Source organism: Apteryx mantelli, chromosome 4 (genome assembly GCF_036417845.1).
Source record: "Apteryx mantelli isolate bAptMan1 chromosome 4, bAptMan1.hap1, whole genome shotgun sequence".
Classification (NCBI taxonomy): domain Eukaryota; kingdom Metazoa; phylum Chordata; class Aves; order Apterygiformes; family Apterygidae; genus Apteryx; species Apteryx mantelli.
Genome location: NC_089981.1, coordinates 26,326,911 through 26,339,219, shown reverse-complemented (window position 1 = coordinate 26,339,219; position 12,309 = coordinate 26,326,911). Strand labels below are relative to the sequence as shown.

Genomic DNA, 12,309 nt, shown 5'->3' with positions numbered 1-12,309 from the left:
ATTATTTTTTAAAATTCAAATGATTTTAGACAATGAAAAATGCCTTAAAGTTCTAACACTATGCTATAATTAAAAATATAACAGTAGGATTGCATAAAAGAAATAAAATTCTCTTAAGCAGACCATAATTCTGTACTAGGTGATATTGACCTAAAAACAATATGATTAAAGGCCCCATTTTGAGAAGAGCTAAATAACCTTATAGGAGATAAAAGTATTCAACACCTCTAAGCAAATGCTCAGGACGTCACAAGATTTTGGCTTAAATACTCTTTGCTCCGAGAGCCCCCAAAATATTCTGTAGGATGCTAGTGCAACAAAACCACTGCATGTATTCCTACAGCATTTAATCTCCATGACTAGGATTCCCAGAGTCTATGATAACATAAGTAACATACAATAATTGAACTAACTTTAATAAAAAGATGAGACTTTTAATGCATAACTATGTCATATAGTCTTGATATTCTTTCCTGTTTTTAATATGTTTACTGTACTGCTCCATATGTTATCATCTTGTTTGTTACTGTCTATCCCTGTAACGGTTTTCAAAAATATGAATGTTTAATTCTGGTATTTTTTTTGTGTCTTAATGGGTTCAAACTCACTGAAACTATTTCATTTTTATTTAGACCAGAAATTGCAGGGTCTCTTATACGGGAAGAACTGTGAGATTTCCAAGTATCCTTTGACATGAGACTTCAGTCCTTAGACACTTGAAACTCCCTGATATACATGGATAGGAACACAAGTTTTGCAGAATTCAATCTGATAAGCAGGTAACAAAGCTGAGAAACAAGCAGGAGAAAAGAGGCAGATATACATGGAGAAACAGCAGTGGAACAGTTGGTGCTTCACAGAACCAAGAAAAAAATTCTGGTGAGTAGAAGACACACAGTTGAGGGTGAGTCAGGAAAAAGAACATCATATGACAGTAACTGATTTCAAAGCTCTCACTGACTTTAGCAGAGATAGGACTATCACTTTTTGCAAGGTTTACCACTCCGGAGGTCTGCATCCCCTGCCGCGTCAAAAAGCTTTGCTCTCAATTGATTTGGTAAGTATTCCAGAAATCCAAGCTCAACTATGCTCTCTATTAATCAGGTAAAAATAATTTCCATGCAAGGATGCCAAGCTGACGGAGGGACTAATCTGCTATTCACCACACCTCTCTTTTTCCATGTGCCTGAAGAATGCTAGGTGGGCAAATAAACTTACGACAGGATATAAAAAATGAAGAGTAGGATAAAGGGGAGAATTTGCTTTAACAAATAAAACTTTTAAAGCAATACTTGATACTAGTTCTTAAAGGGTGGAATTAGGGAGTAATCTGATCCAGACGTTGAGAGAGGGATTTTCAAAGGCATACAGAAAAGCTAGGATATGATTTTCAAAAGCACCAAACAGTAATGTTTTCAGAAAATAAGTCCAGCTCTTATTTTTCCTAAGCCACATAGGTAGTTTTGCAAATTGTACACTTTACTTAAGACAATGCAAGTTTCACTTGCAAAATTCTGACTCTTTGAAAACCTTAGTCACAGATTTTAGAAATCTTTGCCTCCTTCTATTGTGATCAATTTAGTAGGAGGACCAAGAGTCACATCCAATACTATACCATACCTGACATCTTCCCCCGTCTCGCTGTCAGAAGGATTGCTGCATCACAGATAGAAAGCAGACAAAGATTGTTTATTTAAGTAAGCACAAGCAATCTGCCCCCAGAAAGAAAAAACATTAAATTCCACTTAGCACACAGACTGCAAACAGTATTTATACCGAGCTGCAGTGCAGCATCTGTTCCTTCTATAGAAACAGACTTGATTTTAACAGTTAAAAAAAAAAAAAAAAAAAGTGACAGGTTTTTCTTCACAAACATTTTATTTGACTCAGCAAATAAAATCACCTCCATCCTGTTCTGGAGGTGCTAACGGAATTGAGAAAGAATTCAGTTCCATTTGAAACAAAGACAGACAGACAGACGACATTTTCAGGAAAAACACACTGATAACTCATGACACTATTTTTCCATGGCAATAACTGCAACTTTGTGGCATATGGCAGGTTAGTTCAAAACCAAAATCCCACCTTTGGATGATGGGCCACATGCTGTATTCTGTATCAGCACTATCCTTAGGGGGATGTGTCTGTATAAGTAAGTGTGGGCAGGTCTGAAGTAGGGACAGTTTCTATTTTGGCTGTTTTTAAATGTGTAACAAGATGTCCACAGAGCTGTTTTGACAGGATAACTGACCCTCCTTTCTACTGATGCTAACTTCAGCTTCACTGAAAAGAATAAAAAAATTAAACAGCATATATATAAAAAAAAAAATCAAGCAGAAACACAGTTTTTCATGTTTCAAAGGAAACCACCTTACTAGCTTTGTGCTAACACTACTTGCTTGTAAACATCCAGGAAGGAAAACTATACCTGCAGTTTAAAAGGCTAGTTTGAGACACTTCCAGAAAGTTCATACATAGTAAGCAATGACTATATCTAAATTCAATCTACTGTAAAATTTTTCAGGGTCAGCTGGCATGCTAGTATCTTTTTTCCTAAGGTTAGAGTACTGAACAACTCTCTTCCACACAGTTACCTCACACTCCATTAGTGTTAGTGACCGTGTGAACTCAGTGTCCAAAACATCTTGTCCAAAGCCCCAGGAACCTGTTGCATACCATTAAATAGCAATACGTTCTTTATAGAAACAATCAAGGGACCGAAACAGGGAATATCTTTTCCAGCCTTTGCGCACACTGCACAAGGACCATGAACAACAAACACCAGTTCCTGCTGCACAGACCACCCTAAAGGTGGCCAGGGACGCATTTTCAGGGGGAAGGCACTAGTTAATGTGCGACACACAGCAGTTGTGCATGGCAGTGACTGCCCCTCCACTGCTCCCTTCTCCTACACCAAACCGTGAGGCGGGCAGAAGACTGTGCAGCTTATATAATCCACCAGTGTAGCTCAAGAAGCAACACAGCCCGGGCAGGCTCGCTGGCGGCTGGCACCATGTGCTTTCTGCAGCTGTGCAGCTTAGCTCCTGTTTCTGCTCCACAGCTGGGGCAAAGCACCATGCTCACAAGGCAAGAGTGATTCTCAGAGAGTAGTACGAGGTGCAGCAGTGCACAGCGATGACCTGACTTTATTAACCACGTCCTTTTGCTATATAGACACAGGTGCCACGATTTTGGTATGCAAGTGTAACTAGCTCAGTTCCCTGATCTGTGTTTCTGTTCTGTAGTTAGAAAAATTAATTCTCCGTTTGGACTTTTAGCTCAGCCTTTTCAACTCCCTCCTTCCCCATTTTGACTTTGCTTTATCCCTCCTTTCCCCTTTTTCCTGTGTATTCTTGGCAATTAAAAAAAAAACATTTATCTTCTACTGATGTTGAAATGGCAAAACAATGTATATTTGACAATGAGGTCTAGAGTTAATTTTTCAAGGCATATGGATGTCTAAAGATGCAAATATGTGCATACTGAGATTTTCAAGAGTTTTCAGATCTCTATTTCCTATTTAAATAAAATGAAATTAAGTGCCTGGATGTTTTTGAAAACTCTCATAAACACAGTTTATAAAAAATTAAGTACTGTGTAGGCATCAAAAACACTTTTAAAATATTGCCACTTGATGAAACAGTCAACTCTGCAGTGAGTACAGCAGGAATAAAATCTGTCGTTAACAACTTTACTGAATCTACCACTTCCTTCACACTGTAAGGGCTATGGATTCACATGGGAACATATACCTTTTTTAGAAATGAACAAGCATTGTTTGAGCAAAATTTCTCTCATTGAGGTACAGTTTCTGATACTATTTAGTCCAAAAAGACTAGTATCTTATACTACAAACTGTCCCCTGGACTTGAACTGGGACTATTCAAAGTAAGATATTACCCAGAAGAGATCAGCATGGCATACAGTATAATTATTTACTCAATAACCAACCAGTCAAATCAATATTATTCACCATCTATTCAGAATGTAAATAATTCTCTACTTTTATTAATCTCTAATTACTTTATAAAATATTTATGCCAAGGATGCTCTCAGCCTGCTTTGGAGAAGGGGCAATAATCTGAGCTGGATTTTCCAGACACACGCTGCAATACAAATAACAAAAGCAAGGCACAAATAAGCCAGTGCTCACTTCTTACTAGCTGATTCCTAGTCCAGTAACAAGCAATATTTATTTTTAACATCTTGAATCAAACTTTTTATAGGAGGTAAATAAAGATGCTATACAGTTAAACCTGTTTTTTTGATAGAGAATGGAGGCACGGAGAAGGGAAATGACTTGTGGAAGGTAACCCATTAGACCAAGGGAAGGGCCAGGAATAGAATCCAGATTTCCTGAGCATTGAGTGACATGTCAGCAGGATATATCCTTCATCTTCATAGCTATGACCTTGGAGGAGAGGAAGGGGAAGGAAACTTGGAATGAAATAATTCAGGACTATTCTGTAACATGAATGACCAAAGTCAAGAATTTGTCTCATTCCAAAAAAAGAACTGTAATAAATGATCTCACTGATTTTGGTGACACATTTTATTGCCTGAGGTAAAGCTAGGTGCTATGGTGATTATTTGGTAAGACTGCTTTCCTTGAACATGGGATAAGGCTGAATGTACCTGGCCAGGCATTAGTATTGTCTCACGGAATTACTGGAACTTCATCCAGTAGCTTTACAACACAGATGTGCAGCCTGCACATACTGGATCCATCATTCTCAGGAGACCACTGCACATGGCAGCATTCATAGTGGCTCTGACAATTGAGTCAAAAAATCATCTGTTCCAGTGCAGCCAGCTGTTACAGTGCTAAGATTGTTTCACTTCCAAGTCCCTTTATACATATCTGCTAGATAGCAAAGCAAATGTGATAACAACTGAATTTGAACTTGTGATACCGAAGACACTAAAACCAGTTGTGACCCTTTACACTGTTGTGAAGCACATACTTCTAAACAAGTGCTATTTAAAAACACAGTCTGATCAGAACCATCATGTCATCTGCTTTAGTTTAGCATCCAACATTCAAATTACACTTCTTGATGATGTTATGTCATCTATTAAAAAACTGCAGCCTTGCTGAAATGAAATTAGTTCACCTAATTAGGCTGCAGGGATGCTGTATGGTTCCTAGCCATACTCTGATTTTCTCTTTGGAGCAGTATGCTTTAACAGATAGATCACCAGTCTGGAAATCTGGCTCCTATCCAGCCCTTCAAAGACACTCCTATCTCCCTCACAAGCCAAAGGTCACCTTCCTATGTTTCATTTTCCCCATCTATAAAATGGGGATAAAGAAGCCAACCTTCCTCCCTTATATTTTTACTATAAAAGCATGTACAATTCTGAGCAAATGTGACTGGCTTAAGCATGAAGGCAGAATGTAAATACCACCTTTACAAAGCCTCGTGGAATTTGTGAGAATTGTTTCACAAAATCAGTGCAGACCCCACAGGGTAGCAAAGACCACCCATCCAACAGAGTGCATGGATTTGACTTATGGCTGCGCTGTTCGACTCAGTTGGAAAAAAAAAATTACTTGTTTCTCTAGATTCTTCTCCAGTTTGTCAAGCTTTACCTATAAATAATTGCATCTCAAAAGGCAAAGTGTAGACAGTATGGCTAAGAAGTCTAGTCCTGTAAAATGAACAAGCCAAAAATGTTCGCACACATTGATCAATGACCAGAGAGGACAATAATTTACTGGAAATCATATACAGGAGTTGCAAAACTTTATAGCACCTGTCGTTTAGCTTGAGGGTTAAAAGACCAAGCCCTGACAATTCAGCTGTTGGAGTTCAGTAGCATTTTTTTCTCCCTTCACGGCCAGTACAAAAGTTAGACAGAAGTATAGTCTATATCTGGCTGTCAAAGCACAGCTGTTTGTGCCCCCTTGAGAAAGGAAGGACGGACATGATTATTTCCTCTCTTTACAAAAATCAGGCAGGGTGCACTAGGGGGGTAACCTGAGCTCACTGCCACTTATAAAAAAATCTCCTCAATCTCTCATGCAATAGACCAGTGCTGGGATGGAGCACAAGTCTAAAAGCATATCCAGGGACCTTGCCTAGCTCCTAGTAAGCCACTACACCTCTTTATGAGTGCCATTCAAAGGCACAGGCGCAGGCCTGAAATTGGAAATGCCATTCTGTAGGAGCACAACACTTCAGCTAATTAATTCTGCTCCTAAAATAGTTATGATTTCCCTCAGGTTATGTTGCCGGAGTGCAGAATGCCCACATATGGTTACCTACTCCTGTTCATTGAATAGATAGCTCATTTGACCCTGGCTGGGGAGTCTTTCTGACATGCCCCCCTACCTTTAGGGCAAGGCTTTTCCTCTTGACTGTATGCCTACAAAACCCATGACTCCAGAAGAACAACAGAAGGTTCCCAGGGTAGATTCTGGCCTTTTTCCTGTATTACTACTCAACTTGAGATTGAACTTTTAAATAGCACTACCTGCTCCAGAATATGTTGCCAGAGATCTTCTGCATCTCACCAAGTGTGGCTAGCAAGAGAGATGACTTACCACAGCCGACCTGTCCTACAATCATTGTTAGTTGACCTGTTAGAGAGGGAAGCATATATAAGCTTCTGATTGACCAAATGCTCACCATCTTATTCTGTATATATGACGTGATTTTGTACCTTGAGGGATTCGGATATCAATGTTGGACAATGCTGGAGGACCCTCAGGCGTCCAAGTGAAAAATCCATTTGTGATCTATGCCAAGATAGAGACAAATGAGAAACAGAAAACAGGTTATAGGGCTGACTTCTTTTTTCAGCGTACCAGAGTCACTTTTCATTGTTTTCATTACACTGACCCTTTGCCCAAGGCAGGGAACAGATCTTCAAATGATTTATTTTTTAAAAGTCTATCTTCTAATGTGCAAGAATCTCTTAACTCAAGCAAGCAAAACAATTAGAAAATTGTGGAAAACTCCTGTGAAAAATTTGCTGTTGCTGTTTAGGGTTTGGTTTGGTTTGTTATTTGTAAAGTGGGTTCATAAAATAAGTGAAATGATTCCAACACGATTAAATGTTAGACAGGGTCTTGGTTTGCTCTCTGCATTGCAGCGAATGTCACCTCCTGACACATTGCAGCATATACAGCAATTACACAGGCCAAGTTACAAGCACATCTGCAGAATTTTTCACAGAAATTAGATGTTGCTCCTATTATAATATTTTCCTTAACACTTCTGATATGATTCTGAGTTATAGATAACATAGGTATTGCCTAGAAAGACCCAATCTTTTTATAAAACCAAACCAAACCCAACCCCAAAACCCTGCAAACAAAAACCAGGAAACAAAAAGCCTATTCAGGACTTCAAATGGAAGAGCTGTGGATACTGGGCCACTGGATGCTCTGAAGAACAGGAAATAGAAGGCTATTTCACAGCTCTGTGTATATACTGGGCCCTGTTCTCCTCTCTCTCACTCACTCTCTGAGAACAACTGAAGTCCACAAAGGCTTTCAGCAACGTAAGGTACAACATTTTTTGATCTGAGAAAGTAGTCAAATGGGACACATTTATTCTATCCTGGAGCTAAATTCCATGGGAAAAAAAAAATGATACCTTTACCCTGGGAAACAATCTGAAAAAATGAGTGAAAGCAAATATGCCATTCTTCCCTCTAGACTAACAAAGACAGCCAAAGAATCCTCTCTCAAAAAGTGCCCTTCATGGGAAACAGGCAGCAAACAGACAGTACTTAGTAACTACAGAAGTTCCCTGACCCAGGGGCTGGTTAGCTGCCTCTGAGGATGGTGTCAGCAGATGGAGCCAGAGATTATAGCTGATCCTCTCCTTGGATTTGGATCCTAAAAATACTGCCCTTACAGAGCTTACTGCTCTGGCCTCCCCTTTGTGACAAAATCCTTTCTTGTCACTCCAGGATGCCTTTTGTTCCAAAAAATCCCCCTCAAACCCTCCTTCAAATTTTCCTCTTATTTTCCTATAGTCTATTCAAGAAGGATCCTGCACCAAGGCAGGATGTGAGAAGAGAGCCTCTAAAACACCCTGAATGCACTAACCAGTTGTCCTACTTAGTCTCATTAAACTGAATTATTCATTCTCTTATGCCAGAAATGCAAATGTAATAGCAGACATGCTAAATAAATAGCCTCATCACTATAACAACCATTGGGATCTGTATTACTTATGACTGTTTCTATAGCAAATCAAGAACATCAAAGTGCCATGGGCAATTCTAATTCTTTCTTTGGAGAAGCTGAAGATTCTTGTCATGAAAACAGGACTAATGACTTAAACACTTCAAATGGAAAATTGCTGTGTGAGTTCTAGAAAGGATATACACAGCTAACCATAATATAAAAGTCAGTAGTCAATTCTTAAAGTGGAAGGCAATAGGAAAGAAAAGTGGAGGTTAATCTTTGATATAAACAGAAGTGTCTGACAGCTTCAAATCAAATGTTGGTTCTTGAATGTGAAACTCTGCCATCAGAATATAAAAGTGATTATTAGTCAACTATAGTAACAGTGTTATTAGAGTGACCTTAATATCACCTTTACACAAAAATCATCCGCTTCTGTGATGTTAATGGGTCTTCTCATGTGAGAGCTGTAATTGTTCCAGTCCTCCCTGGCAGGCCTCTTGCGGTTAACAACTTTGAGTGGCTATGTAAAATCAGGAAGACAGAAATATACAATAATTGGTGGCAATACTAGCAAAGTATCTTCAACACAAGCAACCATGTTATTGTGCATGTCAAGTACAAGGTTTTGACGTGAGCTTTTGCAATTGCAAGAAATAACTAGTAGGAAGTAGAAAAGTAAAAAATTTACTCTCAGAGCAAATCACTCTGGACACTTCAACCACGATTAAACATTATCACTCACCACTGCCTGGTATTTGCTGTGATTATCTGCACTTCTTAGCTCTGAACATTTATCATGCTCTTCTCCAATTTCTTCACTTGACAAGAATTCACTCAGTTTCTGCACACTGAAAGGAAAAAAAGGAATTACAGCTCAATCTGGAATGCAAAAATTTTGTTCACTGCGGTGTTTATTATAGAGTATCGCCTCCAGCACTCCTTCAACTGTTGTCTGCTGTGTGGTTTGTTTGTTTTTGTTATAGGCCTATAAAAACCTGCTGTGAGATGTTACAGCAAGGAAGTTGACAAAATGCACTCTGTTTTCTATTAAGAGCTATGATTTTTTTAATAGGTCGTGCAGACGCTTAAATCTTTCCTTTTCTGATACCATCAGAGAAATTACACGGAAGATTTTTTCAGCCATTCAATGTGATAGAGACTAATTCTAATTGTAGCTTTTTTAGGAAGCCAAATGCCCCAGTAGAAGAATTAACGTCATTTATGTTACTGAAGTCCTGCACAGTCAGTTCTACTGAACAGTCTTACAAGAACTATGAGTTTGATGAAATAGAACTATCTATATCTAGATTGCACAAAGCTCTAGAAAACAGTGCTAGAAATGATCTTTTTAGTTCAGTGAAGCAGATGCTTAATAGAACATTTTTAATGTCTTTAAATAAACCAGATGGTGGTTTAGCCACTGCCTACAGAATTGGCATGCAGTTGCACCTACATTTTCTATAGGCAAACCATGCTGACACTTGAATAACTGTTCTGAACACATAGAGAGCAGATAGGAAAGTTCCGTATGTATCCGCGTCAGTGTCTAGAGGGGAAGGAAGAGAAGACAGTAAACATGCTCTCGCATCATGCATACCCATTTAAAACCATGTCTTTATCAAGCCAACTGATAGTTTGAGTTGTGCTCTCTGCTCATCAAGGTGGCTGTACTCTAAATGTCAAGCTTTTTATCTGCAAGCACTCTGCCCAATACTCCATCTAATTCTGCTATTGTTTCTCCTGTGGCAAGTACTGAGAAAAAACAGTGACTTACAATTGTGAAAAAATCTTTTGCTAGAGGCAGCAACTCATACTTCAGGCTGCCACATGTTCTATAATTTCACAGATTAAAAGTATGTCTACTGCAGAGCACTAGCTGACACAGCAGTTTCACAGGTTGAAACTGTAATTGCTGGAATTCCAATATCTCCACTGGGATCTTATTTTTAACCCTCTGAATGGACATATTGATTAAAGCATGGCTGTTATTTGAAAAGCTGACTGAAAAAGTGGTTTCATGTTAAACCCAGTTAGATATATAATGCCAGTCTTGCTATTTGACCTTTCTGCTGAAGGAAAATCGCTCGCAATATCCTTTGTCCTTGAAGACCTCACACCTACAAAATACGTCAATTGGCTGCTTAGTTTTATTTTTAATAGCATAAACACTTTTGTATCAAAAATACTTTTCGAAGAAGTAACAGAATTTCTCACCTTCTTAAAGACCTTCAGTGGTTCCCTCCCTCCCTCAGTCAGAAGTAAACCCCCTCGGCCCAGAACTTGGAAAGTTTGCACATGGATTGAAAATACCTGGGATATGCTTCTGAAGTATTTCATGGGGGGTACTCAGAAGACAGAATCTAGAGTAGCATCAGCAGCAGTACAGAGCAATGCACTCTGCAACACTACCTGAATTGCTTCAACAGAGATAGCTAGGAAGACAGGGAACATGCCAACTTCATTACACAGTTTGAAGCAGGGGATTCCCGTCTGCACTGCAAATGGCAGGGCAGTAGCTTCCTAACAAGAAGATAATTACAGAATAATTCACAAACATCTCCCGGCCAGCAACTATTAGTATTTGGTTGCTACTAATTGTATTAGAATCATCACTCTGCCATTAACCGGCACAGAACTCATTTACAAATAAATCCTTAAGCAAGCCTAAATAAGTGCCTATTACCAGTACCAGAATGGGTCCCCAGATACTTTGCTGGCTGCAGTCTTAGCACGACCATTTGCCTTGGCCCTAGGGACTACCACAGTGGCTGCAGAACGATTCTTGCCAGCCGCTGACACACTCAGATTTCACACTTCTTAAGAGAGAGGACGTAGCCATGACTTTGCACTGTCAGGTAATTCTGCAACACCGAGGGCAATCTTGGCTTCCTGCTATTGTCTCCTTTCCATCTCCGAAGCAGCACAGAGGCAATAAAGCTAGGGCTGACTCTTCCCCATTGTTTAGACAAGCTTTTAGAGAGCTACATTCAAGATCACAAAGAGGTTTTAACAAAGAAAGAAGCCCAAACCTTCTCTCCATCCCCTATCAGTAAGGAGAGTTACACTGAATATGAAAAGTATTAAGAGTTTTTTATACAGATCTATTGATACTTGACGAAGTACAGCTCCCAGTGAGACAAGCACTTTTACAGACAGAAAGAAAGTAGTGCTGACCGTTATTTCAGTTTTTCAACTCTCAGGCTAACTGTTCATTAAAAAGTTAAAATTCTTCTAGTCTAGAATTGACTCTTAGTCATTAACTTACTCCCACCATTAACATAAAGATCTTTATGTCTACAATTTTCTGTTAAAGTCTAATATTCCAACAACAAGCAACCTCCCAGGCAGGGGGGAAGAGGGAGAGCACAGTCCAAGTGGGAAGAGGGAGAGCACAGTCCAAGTGATACACATTGAAATGCATGTGTTTCTGTGATCATCTTGTTCCCTTCTACATGCTTGATGTGGGAGAGGAACACCTGGGTGATTTAAAAAACTAAACCTTCAGTGAGCTTCACCTCCTTTCTTGCTTTCACGTGGTGTGCAGTACCCAACACAGCTCAACTCATTCTATACAAAGAAGCGTTAACTGCAGACCACAAAGTAGTAGTTGTGACAAATGTATGAGCAAAGAACTTGGCCTACATACTACAACCAAGGAAAATATGCAAGGTAGAAAGTCGGGAGGTAACATATGGAAACATCTGATAAATAACCACCACCTTATTTCTAAGCTTACAATTGGAAACTGAACAGAAGTCATACTCTCAGAAGTGGGAGAAGTGGGAAGAAAGATTCATTTTACAGTTCTCACCTTACTAATGCTTTGACTGTAGATCTGACCACACTGGAGAGCAGGAACAAGGGAGACACAAGAATGTGAAAGAGAGAGATGGAGGCAAAGGCCACAGATGGGGAGAAGTCAGCATTTCTTGTCAGATGAGCATGGACCACAAATGTCTACAAAGATATAGATGTTATCATCAGTATTTAGTCTTGAAGAAGGAAACACATTAACACTTCATATTTCACAAACATTTCATTTACTATCCTTTATATCAGCATCATAATTTATATTCTCTTAATGGTTTGGAGAGTGCTGTATACTCCTGTCTGCTTCTGGTCACATGTGACAAGTACGCATTTTCCGTTCTCTCCCAGAGAGA

At 39.2% G+C, this 12,309-nt stretch overlaps 1 protein-coding gene across 1 annotated transcript in view; it reads right to left on the bottom strand.

Annotated features, from left to right (window-relative positions):
- Positions 1–12,309, bottom strand: part of ABCC8 (ATP binding cassette subfamily C member 8) — a 78,722-nt gene that overhangs the window by 31,847 nt on the left and 34,566 nt on the right. Inside the window, exons 12-17 of the mRNA XM_067295514.1 lie at positions 11,958–12,103; positions 8,889–8,994; positions 8,556–8,666; positions 6,667–6,742; positions 6,478–6,583; positions 1,621–1,656 (exon numbers count right to left, since the gene is read on the bottom strand). Of these exons, the coding sequence (XP_067151615.1) occupies positions 1,621–1,656; positions 6,478–6,583; positions 6,667–6,742; positions 8,556–8,666; positions 8,889–8,994; positions 11,958–12,103 (581 nt within the window). The remainder of the gene's footprint in view (positions 1–1,620; positions 1,657–6,477; positions 6,584–6,666; positions 6,743–8,555; positions 8,667–8,888; positions 8,995–11,957; positions 12,104–12,309) is intronic.